Genomic DNA, 27,823 nt, shown 5'->3' on the forward strand with positions numbered 1-27,823 from the left:
GGTGTAACAAGACACAAATAAAGAAAATATGAACTAGGTATCAGGACCTAGCCCTCCAGTCTTTAGCTGGAATGAAGAAAAAGTAGGGAAGATCACTTACAGAGGAAGAATGCTCTCATGCTTCAACTTACCCCCCATCTATCTGAAGTGAGTTAGTCCCTAAAGCCAAGAAGAAATAGGGAAGTTTCTTTATCCATTACTAGAGATAAAAATACCTATTGCACCTACCATAAAAATATCATATTAAGATCAAATAAAAACTCTATGAAGAAGTCTAGGAAACTGTATACCATTCACTGCTATGGAAAATTATTCTCATTATCCTTGTCCATTAATTAAAAAAAAAAGTAAATCTTCTTTATATAGATATTTTATTTCTCAAATTTAAGTTTACCCTTAAAGTTGAAATAATTAATGTATTAATTAAAAATATAAAAACCCTACCAACCCACAATTTCCAGCACAGGCATGAGAACTCAAACACATTCAAGACGGGTTCTCAGCCTCACACTGCTAAGACTCAGCGCTGCTGCCAGGGCTGTCCTGTTACTCAACAGCAGACAGGACCCCCACACACATCAATTTGACAATCAAAAATATCTAAAGAGATGGCTAAATGTTCCCTGGGGAGGGCAACCCCACTGGTTTAGGGAAAGACAAAGCAGTAGGAATAGAAGGCTATCATCTGACAAATGACTATGAAGCTATAATATCAATATGTAAATGCGACACTACCATTAATTATATATCCTCTTTTTGCTTACCCTTTTATTATATGTAGTAGGGCCCATTTTATGCACATTATATAAATAATATTTTATATTATTTTTATAGCCTGCTAATCTACTGAATTCTTTAGTATTTGGTATAGTTTAATTATTGATTCTCTGAGATTTCCCAGATATGCTGTTTTTTGCAAATAAACATAGTTTTACATCTTCCTTATCCTTTCCTAAGCCTCTAATTTCACTGTATCTCTAATACAATGTGGAAATGTCTCTTAGGTGTTCCCATTAAATAGACTAGCTTTAGAAGCAATCATATCATATTCAGAGCCTTTAGAGATAACAGTTTCCCTTTAGTGTTATAAACACGATAAATGATAGTAACACAGAGTCTCAACAATAACCAGCTTGCATTCCTAAAATAAATCTCACTGGTCATCATGCACTTTTAAATGACATATTAGAATTTTTTACAAGAATTTGATTAATTAGATCTAATATATTTCTCCTCACTAACTTGTTTTTATCTTTATTATTATTATTCCCTTCTTTATGCTTTTTTGTTTTTGTTGTTCATAACAGTTTTATTCATACTAGCCTTGAAACAACCCAAATATCCACCTTCAAGGAAATGGGCAAACAAATCATTGCATACCGTACTTCCCCATGTACAAGACGTACCTTTTTTCGAAAAATTTGGGTTTCTAATAACTGGGTGTGTCTTATACAGTGGTTGTAGATTTTTTTACTTGCATTTCCCACTTCTTTTTGTGCTCATTGTTGAAGACAGTGATTCGTCATCAGACACAGATGAGGACAAGCTAATGGATGGGAGTTTTGACAGTGATGAGGATCTGTATGAATTTTATGATGAATAAAACTTGAGTTTGATAACTTTATGTAATACACTTATTTTCAAATTTCAGGCCCCCAAATTAAGGTGCATCTTATATAGGGGAGTGTCTTATACATGGGAAAACACGGTATTTGTACAATGAAATACCACACAATACAAAAGAAAGAGCTATTGATACATATAGCACAACATAGAAAAATCTTAAAAATTAAATATTGAGTAAAAGAAGCTAGACACACAAAAAAAGTACATACTGCATGATTCCATTTACGGGAAGCTCTGAACAGGGCAAAAATAATTTATGGTGAGAGAAATCAGAATAGTGGTTGCTTCCGGGTGGGAAGTTTTAAGTGGAAAGAACTCTCTCAGAGAGGGGGGGATTATTACATGCCTTGTTTAGGGTCAAACAAGTTTCACAAAATTTATGAAAATGTAAACTTAAAATCTGCATTTTACTGTATATTTAAAAAGTATTGCCTGACCAGTGGTGGTACAGTGAATAAAGCATCCACCTAGGTCGCTGAGGGTCTGTTCAAAACCCCAAGGTCACTGGCTACGGCGTGGACTCATCCGGCTTGAGCACTGGCTTGCCAGCTTGAGCACAAGGTCGCAAGTTTGAATGCGGGGCCATGGACATGATCCCAAGGTCGCTGGATTGAGTCCAAGGTCGCTGGCTTGAGTTCCCCAGTCAAGGCACATGTGAGAAGCAATCAATAAACAACTAAAGTGAAGCAACTATGAGTTGATGCTTCTCTTCTCTCTCCTCCCTCTCTCTCTCCCTTCCTGTCTCTCTTTAAAAACAAAAAAAGTATTAGGAAAAAAAACAATGACTGTCATTAGCATGTAGCTGTGGCTATTCAAAGTTGCTATATCTGCCAGTTAATGAGCCTTTCTGTATCAAGCCCTGTGTACTGAGCAGAACTGAAGACCGGGTTGACATGAGCAGATAAGCCCACTACGGGTGGCTCTAACTGGGTGGCACCCATTTTGAAATAGAGGGTGATGAAAAGTAGGCTTAGAGTTGTTCATATGGAAAATAATACAATAAATAAATAATACAAGAATAAACTGTTTCATGTACTCAAAACAGTAAACCTACTTTTGCCACACCCTTTATTTTTCATATCATCTATTGTTGCAGAGTAGTGCTTACACTTAAAAATACGTATAAGTAGTGTATCATTTTAAGTACTCAATTTTTCCCCAGAGCTCCCTTTTCAGTACACCATTTGACAGTGTTTGCAGAATGCAGGAGAGACTAGTAGAAAAAACTGCCACCACTCCCACGTTGCTGAAATAGCTGGTTTCAGAGCACCCTAAGGTCCTGTATACCCCGTATCTAAAGTGCTACGTCATTGTCAGCAGAAACAAGGCTGAAGACAGGAAAACTCCATGTCATGCGGTCCTTTCACTGAGCAGTAACAAAGGCTTCCTAGAACAGATTTGTCTGGGTGGCCCTCGGGGTGAAGCCCACGGAGTTACACCTTGGGCAGTGTCTCATCTGAAGAGTGCTCTGACTGGTGGGAGGTGCTCATCTGAAGGGGATGAAGGGCAGAAAAAAGAACCACCTTACGCAAGGAGAGAATACAAACAGAAACTGCAGCCCAGCAATTCACTCCCTCAACACTACCCCAAACCGGGCAAGTCTCTATATCCCAGGCATAGGCCAACCTCAGAGAAACGGCCGAGGATGACAGAAAGCTTAGAGTAGCATATTTGCTTACAGGTATTATTTCACTCCTACCTGAAAACATGGAGAATAAAGATTCTGAGACAGAGTCAGTATATTGTCTATTGTAAGACATTTGATTAATGACAGGCATGGGATTTTAAGCTTCTTTTCTGTTTCTAGTTCTGTTTCTCTTGCCTTCCTCTTAGCTGTAGCTGAACATTTTCTCCGATTCCACCTTGATCTGTCTACAATTTTAGTGGATCTCTGTACAGTTTTTTTCAGCTGCTGTAACAACATACAACACTGCTTCTACCTCAGTCCTTGGGCCTGCCCACTTTTTAAATATAATTGCCTTAAGAATTCCTCTATCTACACTGAGGACAACATCAGTGTTTTGTTTTGGTTTATTTGTTTTTCTTTTTATCATTTAAGCTGGGGATTTAATTAATTTAATTTAATTTTTCACTTAAATGAATGTATTTAGTATAACTAGTTTTCCTCTGAGAACTGTTTTAAATGCATGCCATAGATTCTGGTATATAGTATTTTTATTGTCATTTTTAATTTGTTTCTTGTTATACCCAGGAGTTGTTTAATAGAATATTTTAAACTTCCAGATAAAAGAAACTTTCTCTTCTTTGTTCTTGTTTGTAAACTTTAAGTATTATTGCATTTTAATCAGATAGCTTCTTTGTGATGTAAAATACAATCAATTCTTAAGAATATGCCAAGGTACACTGAAGAATGAGTATTCTCAACTGTTAGGGTATAGCATTCAAACTATGTCCATAGGTTAAATGCATAGAAATAAATGTAACAAGAATGGGGAAATCTCTAGAGGAAAACTCCTAGACACCCTAGAAGATGTAAAAGCAACATGAACAAGTGGAAAAGCATCCCCTGCTCTCGGCAGGAAAGACTCATCCTGGCACTAACCCACAGCTTCATCTGTAGATTCATTGCAGTCCTAATGCAAACATCAACTACCTATTTCACGAACTGAAACAGTTACTACTAAGATTCACATGGAAAAACAAATAGCTGCAGAGGTGGGGAATCAGCCCTATCAGACATTAAAGCACACTTTAAAGCCTCTATAATTCAAACAGTATGGTGCTGACACATAAACAGAGGAAAACACATTGGCAAAGCCAGAATACTAGGGACAATGACACAGGACAAGGTGGCACTCAAACTGTTGTGGTGAAGACAGGCTTTTAAACAAATGACACTGGGACAGCTGGGCAGGGAAAAGCTTTCTGACCACGACTCAAAAGTCTTGAGGGAATAAAAGAAACACTGATTGATTTCACTACAGAAAACCTTTGCATAATTAAAAAACATAAAATTAAAAGAAAAGTGAGAGAAGTGGGAGGAAATATTTGCAACATACAACAGATAAATGGAAAACTTTTAAAAAGTGAGAAACAAAAAGACAAAAACCAAATAGAAGAGACATCTATTGACAGACAACTCATCAAAAAAAAAAAGAGACAAAAACATCCTTCATACATATGAAAAAATGCTCACTCACTCATTGTTAGCAAAATAAAGTAAAACACTGACATACAGTTTCTCACCCATCAGACACAAAATTTTAAAAAATCAAACAATGCATTCAGATGGGAAAAGAGAAAGCCTCCTACATTGCTGGAGGAAATGCAAACTGTTGTGTGTTCTGGAGGGGAATCACACATACATGAACCTTTCAACACAGCACTCTCTCTCTTATGAGCCCATCCTGAAGACACACACCGACAATAAGAAAATACATGCACAAGGACATTTCAGTGCAGCAGCAGCATGATGGAAAAATCCTACAAACAGCCAAAACGCCCATACACAAAATGCACATGGCACAGTTGAATCAACTATGGCACATCCACACAGCAGAGTACTATGCAGCTATAAAAAAGAATGAAAGAGTTCTCTGTGCACTGATATGGAGCAATCTCTAGAACATAGCATTGAGTGAAAAAAGCAAAGAGTGAGAGTGTCTATAGTAAGCTACCCTTAGATAAGAAGTTATAAGAAAATAAACGTGTAAAACTGCTCATTTGTGAAAAGAAAATGCAGGAAGGACGCACCAGTTATCTATAGCAGACAGGAAAGATATGGGGACTGGAGCAGGACAGCAGGGGACGAGACCATCTCTGTAGAGCCTTGAGCCTCAGAGCCACAGCAACAGCCCACACGCCCTTGCACGCCCCTAAAACAGTCCAAATCAACCGGGAAGAACCAAAACCGAAATGCGAAGTCTAACAAATGAACCTAACTCTATTACAAATGAGTAGCACAACCACACTTAGGAAGGTGTGTAAGAACAGAACTTACATATATGTAAGCAACTTCTAAATGTGTTTCTCACAGGGACATGGGTTATAAATTCTAAAACTAAGTTATATGCATTCTAGAAATGAATAAAAATAAGGAACTATAAATACATTTTAAACAAGAACTAAGTTTCCACTGCTGAAGGAAGAAGTTACAGAGGAAAGAGGAAGGGTAGAAACGGGCGGGACTGTGGTGATGGACCGGAAATGCGCTTCCCCTCCATGCTCTTGGCCATGTGGGGATACAAGAGGTCGGCAGGACACAAACCATAGAGGGGACCTCACGAGAACTAAACACCGTGGCACCCTGATCTCAGACTTCCAGCCTTGAGGACTATGAGGTTTATAAGTCACCCAGTACTTTGTTATAGCAGCCTGAATGAAACAAGACACCAGTGAAATTCAAATAGGGTTTTTAGGTCAACAGTATTGCACTAATGCTAATGTCCTGGTTCCCATAACTGTACCACTGTTATGTAAGATGTTAACACTGAGGAAAACTTGGGGAGGGATATATGGAAACTCAGTACTTATAAGTTTTCTGTGTGTCTAAAAGTGGCTTCAAATAAAAGAATTTTAAGAAGACTATAAGATGTATTCAAGGGCAGAGAGTGAGTTATTCCATTAGGTGTCCCCAGTACCTACAGAGTCCTTCCCCTACAGGGGGATCAGTAACATGTGAAATGATGACTGAACAAGTAAATAAATGACTGACAAGTTATGGTGTCTAAATGAAGTACTAAGTATATATAGACAAGACAATAAAAATGCTGTAGGTAGAAGTTATTGCACATATAAAAATGATAGATTAAAACCAGGAAATTAATCTTAAACTGTGAAACTAAGACCTCTGAGCCATCATGAAATGTGTTAAGAACTTGCAGGAGCTGGCCCTGGCCCATGGCTCAGTGGATAGAGCATCAGCCTGGTGTGTGGATGTCCTGGGTTACATTCCCAGTCTGGGCACACAGGAGAAGTGACCTCTGCTTCTTTTCCCCGCCCTCTCCCCCTTCTCTCTCCCTCTTCCCCTCCTAGAGCCAGTGGTTCATTTGACCCATGTCAGCCTCAGGTGCTGAGGACAGCTCGATTGATCCATCGGCCTTAAACAGGGGTTGCTGGGTGAAGCCCAGTCAGGGCTTGCAGGAGTTTGTCTCACTATCTCTCCACCTCTCACCTTAAAAAACAAAACACAACAAAACAAAAAACAAAACTTGCAGGACTAAAAGAATTTTGGGGACTCATATAAAGATGTGATTAATCCATTTCAATCACTGCATATATATGATCCTGGCTGTTCATAACAAAGTAAGGAGATAAATTAATTCAAGATGAAAAGACTAGAAGCCCTAAACAGCTGGTTCAGGGTTTCTTGGCCCTGGGCTTACTAAATATATTCCTATAATATGAATTCCTAGTAAGATGATAGTTTATAACCTGACCTACTTTAGGATAAATTTTACCGAATGATTACTTGAAGTAGGAAGCAGATAATGAAAAAGTTGGAAAAGAGCCCTCATGCCGATGAGACATTTATACTCTATGTTGCCCTCCACAGTCGGTACTGAAGAAGTCACTGTCACATGTGCACAGTGTACTTGAAAGGTCACAGTTCACAGTACAATCACAAAGCAATCATTCTAGATCCTATGACCATCAATAAAATATTATCTTTAAAGTAAAAAAATTAACAGCCTACAAACTGCAAGTTACAATTTTTATTTAGTTTAATAAAATGTATCTGCTCATTCTTGGAACAGGTTTATCTGCTCATTCTCAAAGCATCTAGAGATGGCTTCTTGAGCTAATCTCTTCTACCATAACTGAAGTAGTCTGTGTAGCCAATTAATCCATCCTACTAGCCACAGAAAACTAAAATAAATGAATGCCGAGTAACTGCAACATCAATAACTTGATACAGAATTACAATTAATGTATAATTGGCTCTTTTCTCCCTTTGATGTTTTTAAGAACCCCATTGAGCATCAGGGCACAGAGGCACTACTCATGCTTCTAATATGAACCACTCTGTGCAGAACCAGAAGATGTGTGTTTGGTGCAGGGTTCTGCCACTTAATCCTGTGACCTTCATTCAGTAAGTCGGTTAAAAGGATGGCTTCAAAGGTTAACAAACTTGGCCTTGATCACAACACTATGTGGCAGAACCAGGATTCAAATTTCAGTGTGATGGTTTTTTGTTTTTGTTTTAAATTATACCAGGGTTAGCCAAAACACTTACCTGAATATAAAGAGGACTCAAAAATACTCTCCTCAAGAGCCTAACTTTACTTTACGGTTACTGATAAAGATATATAATAAGGAAAAGAAGCAGTTGTAGAAACTTGGCTGGGGATCAGGGGCAGCCCAGGCAAGAATCAGGAGTGGCAGCAGAGCCGTAAGCAGGACCTCAGCGCAGGTTTCTACAACCGTACAGACCACAGTCTCTTCCAGAAATAGACCTGCTTTGGGTAGAGAAATACTACACTCTCAATTCACACAGAAGAGGCTGCAGAGGAACTGTTTCCCTGTTGATACACGACAGCTGAAGGACAAAGCCCTCTCCCCTTTATAACCCAACCCTAGCACCCCGAAGAAGGAAGTCCTCCATCTGTTCCCCCAAGTGAATGGAATGCCCGAGTCCCCCTGGACTTGCTGTGAGCTCAGTGAATCCACACAGCTGGGCTCTTTGGTCTTCGAGAAGAAGGGTGCTAACCACTAACACTATCAGTCTTTCTTTGTTCTTGTTCTTTTCTGTCCTCCATGTTTTGTTTTGTTTTTCATTCTAGTCATCTGGCCCTCTTTCATGTGCCTATGGATTATTTGGCACTCTTTCAAAATTTAATTTACTTCTAGCAATACTGCTTTGTATCTATGGAGAAAGAAAAAATTTTTCTGTGGATAAGTGATGAAGGAAAAATTGGAAGGAAAAAGCTTAATCCCCCCCCCCCCCCTCAACAACTTAAAATTAAAGTAATCGAGTTTTGGTGAAGAAAGGTGTAAACAGAGGTTCCTGGGGGCACTGCCATTCAATCCTGCTTCTACGGAAGGTGACCTTACAATGAGCACCCTGCCATCAAGAACTAGGCAACAACAATGCACCCCAGACAGGTGAGCTCCAGATGTGGGCAACTGTCAACACGTCCACAAATATTTACTGAGCGCCTGCTAGGCCAGATCTTTTGGTAATTATGTGACTACTATCATCTGGCATCTTTGAAAAAAAAAAAAAAGAAAAGAAACTGTTAAGTGACATAAGATATGTTCTATTTGAACCTAATTTAGAATGATAGCTGTATAAAACCACTCTGTGGCCCTTTAAAGAAAATACCACAGGAGAATAAAAACTAATCAATAACCGCTCTACTTACCTACATGGTGAGAAGAAAACAGGGAATTACCACTTGAGCTCTCCAGCCCTGAGTCGCCAGTGAAGGGACACCCACAAATATGTTTGATTGCAAACCCCACTACACTCATCTGGGTGCAGCTGGAATTATCGAGGACAAAGAGTTTTTTTTACAAATGCTCACACGGTATAAAAAGACTCTACAAATCAGAACAGCTTCTGATAAATACTCAGATATAGTCATTTTAAGCAATTAATGTAAAAACATGTTAAACAACCAGGGCTGCATACATACCTCATATATTTGTTTTAACTGCAACTTTAAATTGCTTGAAATCATTTATTTCAACTAATGAAACAAGACAAGAAGAGCAGGGGAAACATGCAAAGCAGGATACATGAGAACCCTCCCCCCCCCCAGGCCAAGCCACTTGTCCCAGCTAACATTTAATGGTTCCATCAATCCACCCAATTTTCCATAAACTTGCTTTCTTCGGCTTGCGAGTTTATGACCCACAAGCCATAGCCACAAAGACATAAAAAGCTTTTGTGAATTTTGGAAAAAGTTTATAAAACACCATGGACTTCTCCAAATATAACGATCAAGCCCTACAGGAAGCCAGTCTACCCCCGCCACTCCTTCCCTACAGCGGGCTCAGCAGACTGGCTCACACACCAAACCTGGCCCAATGCCTGCTTTCGGAGAACCTAGGAACTATATGAATGGCTTTTACATTCTTAAACAGCAAAAAGGAAATCAAAAGAAAAGTAATACAGCTCCCGCCACGCGGGAATTAAATGCGACTCATATCTCAGGGCCCGTAAACATAGCACGCGGGAATGAAATGAAGCCCAGATCTCAGGGCCATAAACACAGTTCTGCTGGAGCCCAGCCGCTGCATGTGAGGTGCCCGCAGCTTCTGAGCTGCAACGGCTGAACTGAGTAGGTGCAACAGAGACCAAATGAAAGATTATCTGCCCCAAAAGTTTGTCAAAACCTGCCCTATATTAAAAGTTGATACTAATTTGCCTTGAAATAACTGGCTTTAGCTATGGAGCTTTGCACAAGAGACTCCATCCAGATGGTTTTACTAAATCTCATCTGCGCAACGTAATCGAGAAATGATTGTATCTCATTGTAGTTCAGCTAAAAGCTAGCATATCCCTATGGCCTTTTTGAGAGGAAAAACAAACAAACAAACATATTCTTTAACAAACAAAGCAGTTCTCCAATCACTTTATTGCTTCCAGTGGGGAAAGTTATTACTTGCCTTAACTTTCTCTACCAGGTATGAAGCCCAAAGTCTCCCATTTATATACAAAATATGCCAGAATATATGTGTATCCTTTTCTTGAAAGGAACAAAACAAAGCAGGTGCTTGTGGTCACTTTTTGGCATAATTACCTAAGACATTAAGAATAGCTTGCAATGTTACCTTCTGTGTCAGAATTAAGTCTTCAATATATTCTCCCTACCGCAAGCCTTTTAGAAAATTTTTCATACATACATAAAATTGAAAGACTAGGTCAATGAAAATCCTACACACTATGTGTAGATTAAAAATTACATGCTCGCCCTGGCCGGTTGGCTCAGTGGTAGAGCGTTGGCCTGGCGTGCAGGAGTCCCGGATTCGATTCCCGGCCAGGGCACACAGGAGAAGCACCCATCTGCTTCTCCACCCCTCCCCCTCTTCTTCCTCTCTGTCTCTCTCTTCCCCTCCCGCAGCCGAGGCTCCATTGGAGCAAAGACGGCCCAGGCGCTGGGGATGGCTCTGTGGCCTCTGCCTCAGGCGCTAGAGTGGCTCTGGATGCAACAGAGCGACTCCCCAGAGGGGCAGAACATTGCCCCCTGGTGGGCATGCCGGGTGGATCCTGGTCGGGCGCATGCGGGAGTCTGTCTGACTGCCTCCCCGTTTCCAGCTTGAATGAAAAAAAAAAAATGAAGAAAAAAAAATTACATGCTCAATTAATTTCATGCTGCCCTATTTGTTTCTCCATTTCTTTACCTGTCTTTTCTAGTGGCAGAGGCTGAATCTTTAGGAAACTACCTGCAGACCATCACAACACTTTACCCTGAATGCTTTAGCAACCAATACCAGGATAATAACTCTCAAGAAGACAAAGATAAAAAAACAACAACTATGGAGTATAAAATAATGAAATAGGAAAAAAAAGTCTCCCCTCTCCCACACACATTCATTAGTGAAAATACAGGCAACCTCTGAACCCGTCAATACAGACTCAACACTGGACGCCAGCATCCAAGACCACAGGGGTAACCAGACTAGGAGATCAGGAGAGCTCAGCCTCTGCTTCCTATCTGATGACTCCTCCTTCACAGGAAGACCACGCCTCTGACACTTACCTGAGGGCAGCAGCATGGTAGGTGTCCACGTAGTCAGAAATGAAGAGCTCTCGGTTCTTAATTACTGGGTCTGTAATGACAAGTTCTCTTCCAGAGTCTGTCAAAAAATTAATTCATTAAGTGGACATTAAAATTGAGTTTCCCAAAACAATTAGGAAAATTTTGCAAAATTTTTCTTTCAGTGTCACTGCCCACTAAAAATAGCACAATAAATAACCAGGCCTGGTCAGCAAAACAAAGAGAAATAATACAGAGCAGGAATAACAGAAACAGAGTATTCTGCTGGGTGTGTTTTACACCCTTTACTTAAGCGCCAAAAGTTTGCTGAAATGCATTAAGCACAAATTTGTTTTTAAAAGGGATGATACGATCACATTACAGCAACTTGTAAAGTACTAAATATTTAGCCATCCTGTCCATCTTATTTTTTATTGCTCAATAGTTCAGGATGGGGTGAAACTACACTGTTTCCGTTGGGGGGGAAAAAACCAAACTACTATTTTTAATAATAAACCATACTCAACTCTTTTAACAAAAATTTTTATAGCTTCATAGGAGAGTAAAAGTAGTAAGATATGAAAGAACGTCATTCTATCATTCTTCAAAACTATGTCTGATGACGGTTTATTGAATAAAAACCTATCACCAAAAGCAGTGTGGAGTGTGAGGGGCACAGCCATCAGGGACAGAGCTGGATCCCTGCCCAGGGACCGCCACTCCGAGGACACACGGCCTTGGCCACTTCCTCAGCATCTCTAAGCCTCAACTTCCTTATCTAGAAGTGGGGAGCGACATAATTAATGGATAACAAATGTGGATCAGCTATCATGAGGCCTAGCACCTCTCAAAAATCAATGAAAAGGAACTATTATACATCTGAACAAATGTAATGTACATTTTATATACATATCTATGTATCAATGAAATTATTGGGTAGAAACTACAATACCAGAGGAAAATTAATTTAAAAGATACTCTGAACAACCTTCCTCTTGTTCTGAAAGTCAAGATGCAAGCTGAATTCCAAAACAGCCAAGAAAGCTTTGCTTTGAAAACTGAACTTCAAAACTCTGAATACAGATAAGTCCAATACTAGACAACTGAAAAAGAGAGAAAACTGAAATACAATCCTGTAGGGCTGGGGTTCCCAAACTTTTTACACAGGGGGCCATTCACTGTCCCTCAGACCGTTGGGGGGCCGCCACATACAGTGCTCCTCTCACTGACCACCAGTGAAAGAGGTGCCCCTTTCCGGAAGTGCGGCCGGAGCTTTATAAATGGTTTCAGGTGGCCACATGCGGCCCACGGGCCGTAGTTTGGGGATGCCTGCTGTAGGGTTTAAGTATTATTAGTTCATTGTACGTGAGAAAATTACTGTCCTTTCCAAACAAGACCTATCTCTAGTCCAAGTTTAAGAGGAAGATGCCGGTGGCACACACACGCTCAGGTTGTTTTTAAAGCAATATAATGAGAGAACTCAGTAAAAAATGAACATTCCAGTAACCTTCTTATTTATAAGAAGCTTTATTTTCTCTCTATTAATGCATGTCTTTAGAAAGAACTTTGTCCAAAGCTGAGAAAGTGTAAGAAGCAAACCAGAAGGGCATATTTACCATTTTCATTATGTCGATCCTGAACCAAATGCTGATACACAGAATCTGGAACTTCAGACTGACGGTAGTACCATTTGACGTTCATGAGTAGGTGGTCCCTCTTACTCTGAAAAGGAAAATCTAACAGCGTTAGGAACAGGGTTTCAGGTGCCCACAGCTGCATACCATACCTAAGAACAAAAGCCCCTGGAAACAGGTGGACAGGCAGAGAGGGAGACACACAATTATCACCAGGATCACTAAAAATACATAAGTCAATTATGAGGTCAATTTTTAGTTTTTCTAAATCCCAGCCACAGCACCCCTCTGACCTGATTCCTTCAAAGTTGTTCATTTCAGGAAACAAAGGAGGCCATACTGAATGTATAAATTTCCCCAGTTTGATTAATTCATTCAATTGTTATATTTTTTTATTTGGCAGTAACTACATAGTACTAAATGAATATATCCCCCTATCTTAATTTTTAATCATTTTGGTGAATATTTGTCAACTGTATTATAAATATTTATAAACACTGTGCAGCCATTAAGGGCAATAAATTAGAAAGCACTTCTCCAACAAGGCCTGGTTTACCAATCACCCAGACTGAGTTACATTCTCCCTGCACTTGACAGCCACTTAACTGGCAGCTATTGCTATATAGCAGATTAACACAGCAATCCAGGGGGGTGATGCAAGTACCGTGAGTCCATGGAGCACAGACCTAGCTTATCTTCGAATTTCCAGAGAATAGAATACCTCGTACATAAATATTTGTGAATAATGAAGATCATCATTTTATGATGATCAGGGTCTCATAAATGTGTGTGGGACACTTAACTGCCTAAAAGTTAACTTTCTTGCTAGTTCAAAGAATAGAGATCACCGTCCTTCCATTTGGAGGCGATGAGAGCTACACAACGCGGTGCACCACTCTATGTCCTGGTCGTGAAACACCTCGACCTGCCAGCACACAAGAGCTTCCTTTGGCCTCGTCAAATACGTTCCCAGCCCAGGTGGGGGCCGTAAGAGTCATCACCAACGTGACTGCATATCACTCAGCAGCTTCTACCTTCTCATCACAAGTCAGCGGGTCAGAAATGAAAGAGCTAAAATCTGAGCAATGCCTCGCAGTTATAAAGGCGATGGCTCAATCCCCAGCTACATCAAAGGAGCCTACTTTAATGAAGTAGGACGCTTTTTGCTTAACTTATGTATGTAAATATATATATTTTCCATTAACAGGCCAGAAAGGCTCAAAGGAAAGAAAGAATGAAAAGAAAGAAAAGGAAAACCTTTGCTAAAATATTTAAGCCATTTAAAAAAACAGAAAGAAAAAAAAACTGCCAACAGTCTTGACTAAACCCAAATGTGAAGAAATCTATTCCTAAGTCAACATCATAAATATCAAGAATCTTCTTTTGTACTTAATCGTGCCAAATACATAGGCTTATAAAAATAGGGGCAGCATTACTGATTTCAATAAAAGACTGTATGCCCAAAATAATCCTACATAACGGGCACTTTTAGAGTTTTCATCCCTTTTTGCACTTTACATTCTCACCATTTATACTGCAGGTGGGAAGAAAAAGCCAAATTAGGATGATAATAATAATAAATGTTACATATAGGAGCTTATAAACAGGAACAATTACTTCCAGCAGGGAATTATAAAGGAGGTAAAATATGACTTTGGAAAAAACAGAAAATATTTCAATGGATTCTTTCTAGGCAAGGGATGAGACCTGAGAAAGATACAAAGAGAGAGAAAATACAAGACAAGTGCAGGTGCACGTGGTCTATCCACGTGCAGCACAAGGAAAAGTTCAGCATGACACTGAGAAGAACTTGAATCCTGAAGAGTTTGGCCTTCAGTGGGTGTTGGGCAAATAAGTTTGTAAAATCTGTGTTTTCTGGTTTTGCTCACTTTTATTGTTAAAAATGGCCGCTGCTCACGTGATGATGCTGTCATGTGATAGTGCTAATTACCTTTCTGCTTGGGAAGGGGCTTGGTTATGCTAATGTGTGCTGGAGGAGGAGTTGTACCACCAAAAAGTTTTAAGGAGGAGGAGCGAGGAGGCCATTTTGGAAGAGGCCATGTGGTTGCAGAGGGGACTGAGTGAGCTGGTGGGGGCCTTTGATTCTAGGAAAACTCAGATATGTCAGTAGCTTTGTGAGCGCTGAGTGAGTGAGTTTTGGAGCCCAGTGTGTTTGTGTGTACTCGCCTGATTGGTGCGAGCTAGAATAAAAGATATGGCCTATCAGTTCTTGGCTCCGTTGTTTCATTACCCTCTATCCGCATCAAATGGGAACCTGCATGTGCCAGGTGGCTGTGAAGGAGGCTGCAACTACTGGCTGTACAGTGGCTTCTAACTCGCCGGGACAAATGGCATCTTCTATCCCCACTACTGACCCAATCCATAGGCAGGGAGGCAAAAAACACTGAGACACAGGAGAGCCGCTGGAAAGCTAGTCTCATTCCCAGGCAAGGTAATAAAGAGCATAGAAACAAACCAACCAAACAATCAATCAGGGGCAGGGACAGTCCGTCTGATGGAACTCGGGGATGAGCTCACTTCACTAAATATACTAACACAAGATTTCTCAACTCAGCACTATTACCACTTGGTCCAGTCAAGTCTGTGCGGAAACCTGTCCTGTGTACTGTGAGATGCTGATAGCAGCCCTAGCCTCCAACCACTAAATACCAGTGGTATTCCTCCATTATGACAACCAAAAATGTCTCCAAATGTTGCCAAATGTCCCCTTTGGGGACAAAATTACCCCAATTGAAAACCAATGGTCTAACAGTTTCCTTTTTAGGAAATCTAAATCAGAATGGCAAGAATAAAACCTGGGTCAAGCACTACTAGGTGAAGAATATGGACCACAGGTAACAGAATACTGGAAAGTCTGGTGTGGTTCAAATTCCAGCTCTCCCATTTCCCCGCCACATGACTCTGGGCATCTTACTAAGATTCACTAAGTCACCCTTTCCGGTAAAGTGGGAGTACTGAAACCTACCTAATAGGACTACTGAAAGTAGTCAAAAGATGGAAAAGCACGGGGAACTGAGTAGGTACTCAAAAGAGAACTGTTCTCTCTGTAAGTAAAGGAATATAACCACTGCTTCACAGAAGAGTTTCAAGGAGTTATTTTTTCACAACAATGAGGTTTCCCCTCAAGAGCTGATAGTGATCTCTAGTAATTGAGTTACTAATCATGGATGCTTCAGTGCCACAGTAATGAGTTACTTAGTAGAGCACAAAGGAATTCAGATCAACTAGCAGTCCCAGCAACAATGTTCTAAAATCTATACTTTCACATATTTTTGTTACATACCTAACTTAAGGGCAACAGAAATAACCTAACTGGTGACTGTACAATGTCTATTTTTCAGAACCAAGCCAGTGACCCTGGACACCTTCTGAGGTATAGTATCTGTTATCTTCCAAACCAAACACAATTCATTATTACACACACATACACATAAGTACCACTCTGGGTTATTTGTACATAGACTTATGACTCCTAATACGAGACTTCACAAAGGTAGTGGAAAGCCTTTTGGATTTTCAAATGCAGTTCTACTCAATAACCAGGGAATGGCAGCATTGCATCAAAAAAGTCTCCAGACTCTCAATTTCACAGATATAACACAACAAAGATTGTGACTCAAAGTAAACATGTTTTAAAGAAATTTAAGCAGCTGCAATCACACTCTTCCTAAATAGATCAGAAATTTGGTTAAAGATCATACATCTATAAAGGGCAATAAACTGTTTCAGAGGGTACTAATCTCAAATTAGGTAATTCAGATTCCTAGTCCTGCCTGCAATAGTTAGCTGGGGGTGGTGACCTTAGTGGAATCACCAAGCCATGTGACAAGTGAAGAGACAGAAAAAGATGATGTCTATGATTGGGTTCCATCTTTCAGTCTTAAGCCTAGATTTCTTCCCCCGACAAAACCAAGTAGATAAAATAAGGGAGTTTTCTCTACATCAAAAAAATTGCATTAGCTAATATTACCATCCTAAAAAAGTTTTACAATTAAAATATCTTCTATGGAAGCTGTATGCACTGAGGAACGAAAGGAAGCAAAGTAAAACCCCTCTCCCAGTAATGGCTACCAGAGCCACCTCAGACATATGGTGCTGCTCAAATGTTAACCATGGAAAACCATCTTCTTCCCATTAGCCAGTAGTCAAAGATTCTGCTCAAAATCACAGAAAATTAAAGGTAGAAGTGGAGTTAGTTGATCATTTAATACAACCCTAACCACCAGGGTTTGAATCATGGCTTTGCAACTTCCTTAAGCTTTGTAACTTCAGGCAAATGACTTTGCCAAGCCTCAATTTTCTTATATATAAAATGAGGAAAAATTAATAGTCTCTAGCTCATTAGGTTGTGAGATTAACTAAATGAATGTAAGTAGAGTGGATGTGCTCTCAGTAAATGCTGGATATTACTACCACTGTTTTCAGATGAAAAGAGTCAAGCTATAAGAGGTGGCTTATAAATTTGCTTTTCTCCAATTCAAAAGCATGCTAGTAATAGCAATACAAAAACAAATCATGTAGCAAATTAGGTAAAAGTATCTATACTTCTACAACAATTCGAGAAGCATATCAAGTATTTCTGACAGATATGCCTCATTATTGACTAGTGATATAATTATACAATTGCATAAAGGTCAAAGTTGTTATAAATGACGCATTTTAAACAGAATGTGATAAAAAGCTTCCTTTGTAAAGGCACCCTGGAGTATATTTCTGAATACAGAAGAGCCCACTGGGAAGTAAATAATTTCCCACCATTTTATCTTTAAAGAGGAGAGAAAGAGACTGACTGATTCCAAGTGGTTGGAAAGCACTAACAGGAGCACCTCCAATCTGCTTACAGTAGTTCCACAGGAGTGGCTCTGTGCAAAAAAGAGAGAGCAGCTGATTCTGGGTTCAATTAGGGATTCCTCCATTTCCTTGGCTTGGGTTTCTTTGAAATGAGGAATTATGTAAATTTAAGGAAATAGTTTAACAGACAAACCCATCCCTACCAGGGTTAAGGGGAAAAGCTAGCCTGATGGTGGGTGTTTGGGAGCAGAGGATGATTTTTAGAGCTTTGAATGTCAGCCAACAGGTTAAGAATTAATTAATTAAAAAGTCATAACTGAGGCGCAGGGCAGGTGGCTCAGTGAATAGAGCATCGTCCTGGTGCACTGAGGTTGTGGGTTCAATCCTCAGTCAGGCCACTTGTGAGAAGCAATCAATGAGTACACGCCTGACCAGGTGGTGGCGCAGTGGATAGAGCGTCAGACTGGGATGCAGAGGATCCAGGTTCGAGACCTCGAGGTCGCCAGCTTAAACGCGGGCTCATCTGGTTAGAGCAAAAGCTCACCAGCTTGGACCTAAGCTCACTGGCTCGAGCAAGGGGTTACTCGGTCTGCTGAAGGCCCACGGTCAAGGCACATATGAGAAAGCAATCAATGGAAAACTAAGGTGTAGCAATGCACAATGAAAAACTGATGATTGATGCTTCTCATCTCTCCGTTCCTGTCTATCTGTCCCTATCTATCCCTCTCTCTGACTCTCTCTCTGTCTATGTTAAAAAAAAAAAAAAAAAAGAGTACACAACTAAATGAAACAACTAAATGGAACAAGTTGATGCTTCTCTCTCTTTCTCCCTTCCACCCAATCAATGGAAACTTTTTTTTAAATTTCAGAACTGAAATTAAAACATTCAGAATGAGAACGAATAAAGGTAAACTAGGGAGAAAGGAAGGCAGCAGAGACAGGTGGCTGCTGCTGAAGGGTACCAGTTTATTTTTATCAACAACATACAACATAGCCATCTCAAATACAAGATCCAAGGCTGAGATCTTGCATAGAGATCTTTCATGATTTTTTTTTCTTTTTTTGAAGCTGGAAATGGGGAGAGACAGTCAGACAGACTCCCGCATGCGCCCGACCGGGATCCACCTGGCACGCCCACCAGGGGGCGATGCTCTGCTCCTCCGGGGCGTCGCTCGACCAGAGCCACTCTAGTGCCTGGGGCAGAGGCCAAGGAGCCATCCCCAGCACCCGGGCCATCCCTGCTCCAAAGGAGCCTTGGCTGCGGAAGGGGAAGAGAGAGACAGAGAGGAAGGAGGGGGGGTGTGGAGAAGCAAATGGGCACTTCTCCTATGTGCCCTGGCCGGGAATCGAACCCAGGTCCCCCGCACGCCAGGCCGACGCTCTACCGCTGAGCCAACCGGCCAGGGCCTCATGATTATTAATATAGTACTTTCATTGATTTAAATAGCCAACCTGAGTCTTTCTTAGAACCAGTTCTATCCTCCTCCAGGAAAAGGTTTTAACACAACATTAAAAAAATAAAGGAAGCGTGCGGAGGTGGGTGTAGAAAAAGAGAAAAGGAGTTCAGAAATGACCAACAAAACAAGTACAGAGATTCCTTAATGCAATATGGAGGAGGCCCCCAAACCAGAATGGGACCAACAAGCAATTTAAATTCACCTGCGTTACACAGAAAAGACCTTCTCAGCCCCATAAATACCTACCAGATACCATAAAGCCCCCAAAGCCCTCCAAACAGGCTACTCTAGGCCCTCTACTGGCATCAGATATGACAGTGCGATCAAGCCAAAGACAGCCTAACCAGGATATGAAGATGGATGCCATCAAAGGAACAACTTCACAAGGTTGTATTTTTAACTTCTCTAGACTCAGATTCAGGTGAAATCAGACCAAATTACTTGTTTTAAAGAGCCCAAATAGATAATAACATTTTCCCAGAAATCTGGGAACTAGAAGTAACTTAATATTTGCATACTGTATGGCTGAAGAAGATATCTTTAGAAGAAACTTTTCATGCATTTCCACAAGATGGTCATAATATGGTGACAGCTATATGAGTATTAGAGGTTTACTGTATACTTCAGAAATGTCTACACAAACTGTGAGTTGGTAGTCAAGATACTAAGACTGCAGAGAAGAGGAAAAACTACCAGAGACATCATGGCCTCCCTTCTAGGTGCTGCACAGCTGGTTTAAAGTTGCATTTCAGCCCCTCAGGGCCCACCTCCACCCACAAGGCAATTCCTGGTGGGAAGACTGTCCACACAAAACCTTGGGAACACTTAGTGACTTTGGCAGAGGGAGTAGGGACAGTCAGTGGGGTCAAAGATTACTATTCTTTTAAGGCCAAACATAACTCCAGGCATATGTACATGGGAATCCAATCTAAAAGATGCTTTCTGCCTGGCCAGGTGGTGGCGCAGTAGAGAGAGCGTTGACCTAGGATGCTGAGCCCCCAGATTCGAAACTCCAAGGTCGCTTGTTTGAGCGAGCGCTCATCCAGCTTGAACACAGAATCACCAGATTGAGCGCGGGGTTACCGACTTGAGTGTGGCTAGCTTGAGCCCCTGGTCACTGGCTCAGCTGGAGACCCCTCCAACCCATCAAGACTCGTATGAGAAAGCAAGCAATGAACACCTAAAGTGCAGCAACTCATAGTTCAAGCCACTACTCTATTGCTAACATAAGACACTAGGATGATATTTTCTATATCTAATCTAAATATAGCTTTATATACACTTCGTAGCCATTACAGGTCAAAAGGCCATGAAAGAGCTACAGGAAAACACAAGTGCCACCAGGGCTTGGGCCACCAGGTACACCCAGCTCAGAGCTTGCTGTAACGTGGACATGGGGGGGGGGGGCAGAAGCACTGACTGAAAGGAGGTGAAAGGAAGCTGAGCGTCTCCTATGAATAAACACATTACCATGCACAAATCTCCCTCATATATCGAGAGAGTAAGTAAACACTGCTGCCTTTAACTACCTTTCTTACTGCCACCGAGTACACAAAGCATGGCCATTTTTGTTTTGTCCTAAAATGCCCTTCTCCCTGCGTTCTAAGGTTGTGTGCCAGTGGACCTGGAAGAGCGCCTACCACAGGAGTCGCCGTCTACATCACCTTCCAAGGTGGCCACCTGCCCTGTGAAACACTAGGGTCACAACACCTCTCCTCCTGGGGGCCACGCCACGCGTTTCTAACAGAGTCCTGTTTAGTGGTGTGATGGTTAATTTTATGTGTCAACCTGACTGCATTAAGAGATGTCCAGATAACTGGTCAAACATTATTTCTGGGTCTGTCAGAGATCAGAATTTGATTCAGTAGACTGAGTGAGATCTGCCCTCAGATATGGATGGGTCATCCCATCTGTTGGGGGCCTTGATGGAACAGAAAAGTGAGGAATGGACAAATTCTCTCTATTCTTGACCCAGGACATGCCATCAGACATTGGAGCTCCTGGCTGTCAGGCTTTCGGACTCCAGGACTTACACCAGTGGCCTCTCAGTTCTCAGGCCTTTAGGCTTGTACTGATTTATACCACCTGCTTGTCTGGTTCTCCGACTTGCAGACAGCATATTATGGGAATTGTTGGCTTCCATAACCACATAAGACAATTCCTATAGTATATATACATTTATCCTCCAATGGTTCTGTTTCTTTGGAGAATTATGATTAACACAAGTGGCTATTTACCTTTCTTTTACTTTTCTTTTCTTTTCTTTTTTTTTTTTTTTTTGGCATTTGCAAATGGACATAACCTGGAACTACACAGAAGTCTATTCTGAATGAGCATAATGAAGTCTTTCTCTAAAGATAAATAAATAAATGAAAGAAACAGAGAAACAAGACATATCCACTTGACCAAGCTGCTTACTGCCTTTTAGCATTGGAATCAAGGTTACAGTTCATTTCCCAAGCCTGTGGATGCAACTCACTGCTTTCAGGAGACTGCATCAATATCTGGTCCATAAAAGGATTTAAATCACCTTGTATCAGATGGTGAAGCAAGAACGTGGGACTTTGGGAGGGCAGGTGACTTTTTAGTTTACAACCATGGTGTACAACTAACTAGTCACATACCAGTCCCCAGAAAATTGATGCAACAATATGCCGAAACATGGGCTCTGATGATCGTAAATGATTTTCATAATCACCATTTCTTGGTGATGCCTTATTAAACAAATCTCCTGCTTTTTTGGTTAATTATCTTTACAGTTTAAACTAGACAGAATTCAATCAGTATTTTGGTAGGACCAAGAAGACACATGAAAACAAAATTCTCTCTCAACTGCCTACTGTGGAGTCAAAAGTTACTACGACATATTCTACCTAGGATTACGCTGAGGATGAACCAGGAAATTTTCAGACAACTACTTCCTGTGTTTATAGTGGTAAGACCAAAACCAAGTACAAGTATAGCCTTGGGAAAAATACTTCTTGACCTCCCTTCTGAGACAGGAGGCAGGGTCAACAGGTAGCTTCTATTGTCCTTGTACATTTACGTCACACACACAGATAAGCTACACTTAAAGGGGACTTAGTAGATGGAGACAGATATACTAACTCAAAGAGCACTCCTGCAATTTCCACGTGCATCTGTTGATGTATGCCATCCTGAAAAAAAATGCTAAATGTCAGATTCAGGATTTAAAAGATCTCAAAGTGTGGCTGAAGGGTCAAATCAGGAAGCTGAAATTTCATAGATAAATTAAGACCTTATACTTGAGTCCCCAAAATCTGCTCCTCAAAATCAACATAAAACCCTGCCTATAGCCTGACCTGTGGTGGCGCAGTGGATAAAGCATCAACCTGGAATGCTGAGGTTGCCAGTTCAAAACTCTGGGCTTGTCCAGTCAAGGCACAAATGGGAGGTGATGCTTCCTGCTCCCCCACTTTCTCTCTCTCTTCTTTCTCTCTCCTCTCTAAAAATGAATAAATTAAAAAATTAAAACAAAAACCCTGCCTATAAGCCAGCATTCGCAGTTATGGTTTATCTGCTAAGTTCACAAGTACAACTTTTCTGTTTGGCCCAAAAGATTTCCCTCATAAAGGAAGAGAACAATAGCTATTCGGAGGTAGTACCACAAAAATGCCAAATCACCCTGAATCCCTACACTAAATGGGACAAAACATGCCACCAAATCCGTTTTTAAAAAATCAAGCCCAAAGACTAAATAGTTTGACATCCTTGCAATACTTTGGTTGTTGTTTGGTGACGATGGTGACAGTGGCAGTGATTTTTCTAATTCTGGGGGAGTTAATGACTTTGTTCTACATGACATGGCCAGAAAAGTTAGTTCTACACAAATCAATGGTGGGCTCAGATGCTGCGGTCATGAAAAGTAAGGAAATGAAAGGGGGAAACTGAGCTGTCTGTCGGCTCTCAAAATTCTTTAGGAGTTTCACAAGGTAAACTTCAACTATCACACTATTTTAAAAATAAGTTATTAACTTATGATTAAAGATAGCTCACACAGATTTTGCTATTAAAAACTGATGAAATATTTTGAAAGGATTTCATTGAGTCAACGTGTGCTTTATAGAAGTGGTTCTCAAACTTGCTAGACTCATAATTCCTTACTCTCTTCTTAATTATTGAGGAGTTCAAAGAACTTTTGTTGATAAGGGTTATGAATTGTCAATATTTACTATATTGGAAAGTAATTTTTTTTCAACTTTAAAGATTTTACTAACTCATTTAACAATAACCCCACTAAACGCTGACATCAATAATTAAAACCAGTAACTATAATTTTTTAAATGAAGAAAATTAGAAAATGAGTAATACGTATGTTTCTACAAATCTTTTTTGAGTTAAGAAAATATCTCCTGATTCTGCATGCAATTGTTGAGATATATCACAATCAGTCAGCCTTTGTCAAACTCCACTGTACACTTGTGAGAGAATGAGTAAGAAAAGGCAAATGATGTCCTGGTGTAATGACAACGATGGCTGACCCTGCAGACCCCAGGACCATACTTAGAACAGCTCACCCAGCGCCCAGGGAACAGAGTAAACAAGCCACACAAGAGTCCCAGAGGCCCTTCCTGTCTTGACTGGCAGCTTAAACAATGTGAGCATGTTCCCCAAACAGAACCATAAGCGGGGATGGTACAGCACACATTCATTCAGAACTGAGATGCTACTTAAAAAATAGATGACTTGATTTTTATTTCTCCAATCAGACATCCACTAGTAAGCAGGAAGTTAAACTCTTGTTAACAAGAAAAATATCTGATAAGATGCCCCTCATATCTATTTAACTTATTTTTCTTTCTAAAATTTGAGCTCACGCTAGAGAAGTATTTAAAGCTTGATTCTAGCAACAATATAAATAGGTCAAAACAGTGGTGAGACTACTGAGATGAAAGCATGCAAGCTGAAAACAGCAACCTGGCTGACATCAGCAATCTGCAATTCTAGGCAACTCTGCAGCCCTATCAAAGCGGCAATGCTTCTTACCTGAGACAACTGGCGACAAGAAAGAACCGCATCTTTTAAGTAAAAAAAGACATCTGGCTTAGTATTTCGAGTCACCATCTTTTATAAAGATGAACATACCTATTTTATGTGAATCCAACAATATCCCTCTTTCTAGGTGATAACCTCTTTGTACCACTGCTTTCTGAGTTAAACTGCAAAACTGTACAGCTGGAAAAAAAGTAGAATAAAATACCTTTTAGCAGCACAAAGACTTTTAGAACTGAGCATTCTGCACTTTTAAGGAGAACTAACATAGGTCTGGAAATTATCGTTGGTTTAAATAAAGTCAGCCTGCATAATTACAGAAATACAACCACAGCCAGCAAACATTTTCAACTTGCCAAAAAACAAATTCAAATAGTTTGGTTAAAAGAGGGGAGGGCGTCTGTAGGAACCCTTAAAATTTACGTTTTCACTTCATTCCTATGTAAACTACTCTGTCTTGTTTTAAAGATCTTATTTATTCTTCTCTCCTTTTGACTTAAACCAAAACAAAGACTGTGTAACCTCTAAAACCTGTTAGTCTATTTATAACTGTTCCATCTACAACCATTTCTCTAATACAAACACGCCCTGGCGGCTTATCTCGGTCCCCAAGCCAGACAACAAAGGCCCGCTGGCCTGCTGGGGAGGGGAGACAGGGAGAGCAGGAAATGAGAAGGTTTAGTTAATCCCCAGATCATCGATCAGTGTATTCAGTCAAGTGTGAGCTGAGCTGGGAAATGCTGCTTTAAAAAAAAAAAAGGAAAAGAAAATCAAAGAGCCACAATTCATTTTAAAATAGGTTAATTTTTGTCAGAAATATTCCTCATCACGTTCAAGCACTAACATAACATATATAAATGTGAACATCTTTTGAAAGAAAACTTCTTTTAAATCCTTCATCTTATATCCTTTTTCAGAAATGAGTTTTAACCTTTGGATGTCTTATTGTTTTGGTTCATCTTTTTTTTTTTCTAAACCAGCTTTACTAAAGTATAGTTTATACATAATAAAATTAAGCTATTTACAATTTCAATTAGTTTGACAAATGTGTTGTGTAACCACCACCACAATCAAGATAGGGAACATTTCCATTACCACAAAGACAGACTTCTTTTAGAATTGATGAATCTGCTTTGTACAGGAGAACTCTTCTGGGCCAGTGACTGCTACAAACAACATCCTAATCTGAATTCCTTCCTCTCTTTCACCACAGAGCTAGTGAATGTAGAGAAAAACAACTCTCAGCTGTGACCCTTTTCTCTCCTAGCTACAGACAACAAATCCATGCTTCTTAATCCCCAAAAATCTGCTAGATAAAATTTCTGAGCTGAGACTTTATACGGACTCCTAAAATTCCTGGAATACAGACAACAGTTACCGTGATAATAGTTATGAAAATAAATGGAAAAAAATTTCAAATTAGTTCTTCAGTATACTTTTCTCAAATCATGTACCAACCAACATTCATGAGCATCTACGACCTATCACACATCGTTCTAGAGAAAGACACTTAAGGTTACAGAGAGGAATAAACAGGTTAAGTCCCAGTCTGGACAGCACTTAACACTTTCACTGGAGGGACAGGTTCTTTGCAATCCCTCCACACCACAGAAATGGTTAAGTGCTTTAAGAAAAAGGAAAAAAGAGCCACAAGCAACAAAATATGTCCCTAAGTGACCATACAATCCTAAGCATGTAACATTTTTTACACAGTTATTTTAGTCTCTTTGGGTACTATTTTCCTTAAAACCAGCAGTCTTCTCAAAAGCGCCTGAGGATAGCATGAAAACACATAATGTGACTTGACTGCTTTATACAAACAGAGAAGGGTCTAAGGAACCTGGATAAATGTATATCCCAATTTCTCCATCTGCAGCAACAACACAGAAACCCAAGTGTGCATTTCTCTGTCTCTCAGCTCAGGTGGAGCTCTGTTCATGAAAACTCCCTAAGGTTCGTCTATCTTCTTTATCTGTATCCTTTTTTTTTTTTTAATTTTGTAATGGAGACAGAGTCAGAGAGAGGGACAGACAGAAATGAGAGAGACTAGACAGAAATGAGAGAGACTAGACGCATCAATTCTTCGTTGCAGCACCTTAGTTGTTCATTAATTGCTTTCTCATATGTGCCTTGGTGGGGGGAAGGGGGGTGCACCGCAGACCGAGTGACCCTTTGCTCAAGCCAGGGACCTTGGGCTCAAGCTGGTGAACCTTGCTCAAACCAGATAAGCCCGCACTCAAGCTGGCAGTCTCAAGGTCAAGAACCTGGGATCTCTGCATCCCAGTCCAACGCTCTATCCACTGTGCCACTGCCTGGTCAGGCTATCTGTATCATTTTTGCTTTTAAATTTTTATTATGAAACATTTCACAGGCAGAAAGATATAAAAATCATACAACTATTATTTTTAACAAATTTTATAACAACTTTTTAGAAATAAAATGTTACCAAACCTAAAAACGCTGCTTGGACACTCCTACTAGACAGGTTTCTCTACTTCCCCCAGAGGTAGCCTTGACTTGACTGGTTCTCACTCCCAGACAGTCCTTTATGCGTGGGATAGATATATAAAGTCTTGTTTTGCAGTTTTACACTTTACATAAACATCATACTCTTTGGTTCTTTGTACTATGCTATATTTTATTCAGCATTATGCTTCCATGATTCATTTGTACCTTAGCTCTCATTTTAAATGATACATATTACTACTGTATACTATATACCACAGCTTATTCATAAATTTTCCTGCTGATAGATATGTGGGTCATCTCTAGCTTTTCAACATTACAACCAAGGCTGCTAATGAACATTCCTATTCGTGTTTGCACAGGTTTGTCTAAGGCACATAAAACTTTTCAAATTAATTATTCTGAGTGGTGCTGCAGCAAAATGCTCAAATTTATTAGTATAACATGTTCACAATGTCCTGTTACACTGTTAGCACCTGTGGAATCTAGTGTCATCCCAATTTTAGTCTTCACATTGGTATCTTGATGCCACTGTCTTTGCCTTAGATATCCATACAAGATTAATAGCTTCAGTCGTTTCAAAGGAGACATCTTTTTTTTTTGTTTGGTCACTCAGTACTTAATAAAGTTCCTTTTGAAAAGGCAAATATATCTGCTTCTGACGTGTGGAGGAAAAATTAGACAAGGCTCTCCACTTTTGTGTTTTAATTTCCCCTCAAACTAGAAATTTAAAAGGAGGTAGATTATAGGGTAAATACGGCGAAGATGTGGCACTCATAAAAGAACTGAAAAGAGAAAAATCTGAAAAAAACAAAAAAGCAACTTTTGATGTTGATCATCTTTAATGTAGATTTTCTTATTAATTCATTATCTTAAGCTCTTATCTTCATTATTATCTTCCTTTACTGTGTTTAATTTTAAGTTCTTTTTAAATTTCTTAATATAGATATCTACCCTTTTTATATATGGCTAAAAATTTACCTCTGAGCATAGCTTTGACTATAATCTATAATTGAGATATCATAATTTAATCAATCATTCAAAGCAAAATATTTTTTCTAATTTCTTATTTGACCCATAGACTATTTAAAAATGTACATTACTTCACATATTTGTGGCTTGTCCAGGTAATCTTTTTTTAATTTTTTTA

At 39.9% G+C, this 27,823-nt stretch overlaps 1 protein-coding gene across 4 annotated transcripts in view; it reads right to left on the reverse strand.

Moving 5' to 3' along the window:
- The window catches only part of RERE (arginine-glutamic acid dipeptide repeats), a 422,789-nt gene that overhangs the window by 155,702 nt on the left and 239,264 nt on the right, over nucleotides 1-27,823 (reverse strand). For all 4 annotated transcript variants that reach the window (XM_066374961.1, XM_066374958.1, XM_066374959.1 and 1 more), the window contains 2 exons: nucleotides 12,908-13,013; nucleotides 11,295-11,391 (listed from right to left, as the gene is read on the reverse strand). In XM_066374961.1, coding sequence (XP_066231058.1) covers nucleotides 11,295-11,391; nucleotides 12,908-13,013 — 203 coding nt within the window. The remainder of the gene's footprint in view (nucleotides 1-11,294; nucleotides 11,392-12,907; nucleotides 13,014-27,823) is intronic.

The sequence above is a fragment of the Saccopteryx leptura genome, chromosome 3 (genome assembly GCF_036850995.1).
Source record: "Saccopteryx leptura isolate mSacLep1 chromosome 3, mSacLep1_pri_phased_curated, whole genome shotgun sequence".
Taxonomy (NCBI): Eukaryota; Metazoa; Chordata; class Mammalia; order Chiroptera; family Emballonuridae; genus Saccopteryx; species Saccopteryx leptura.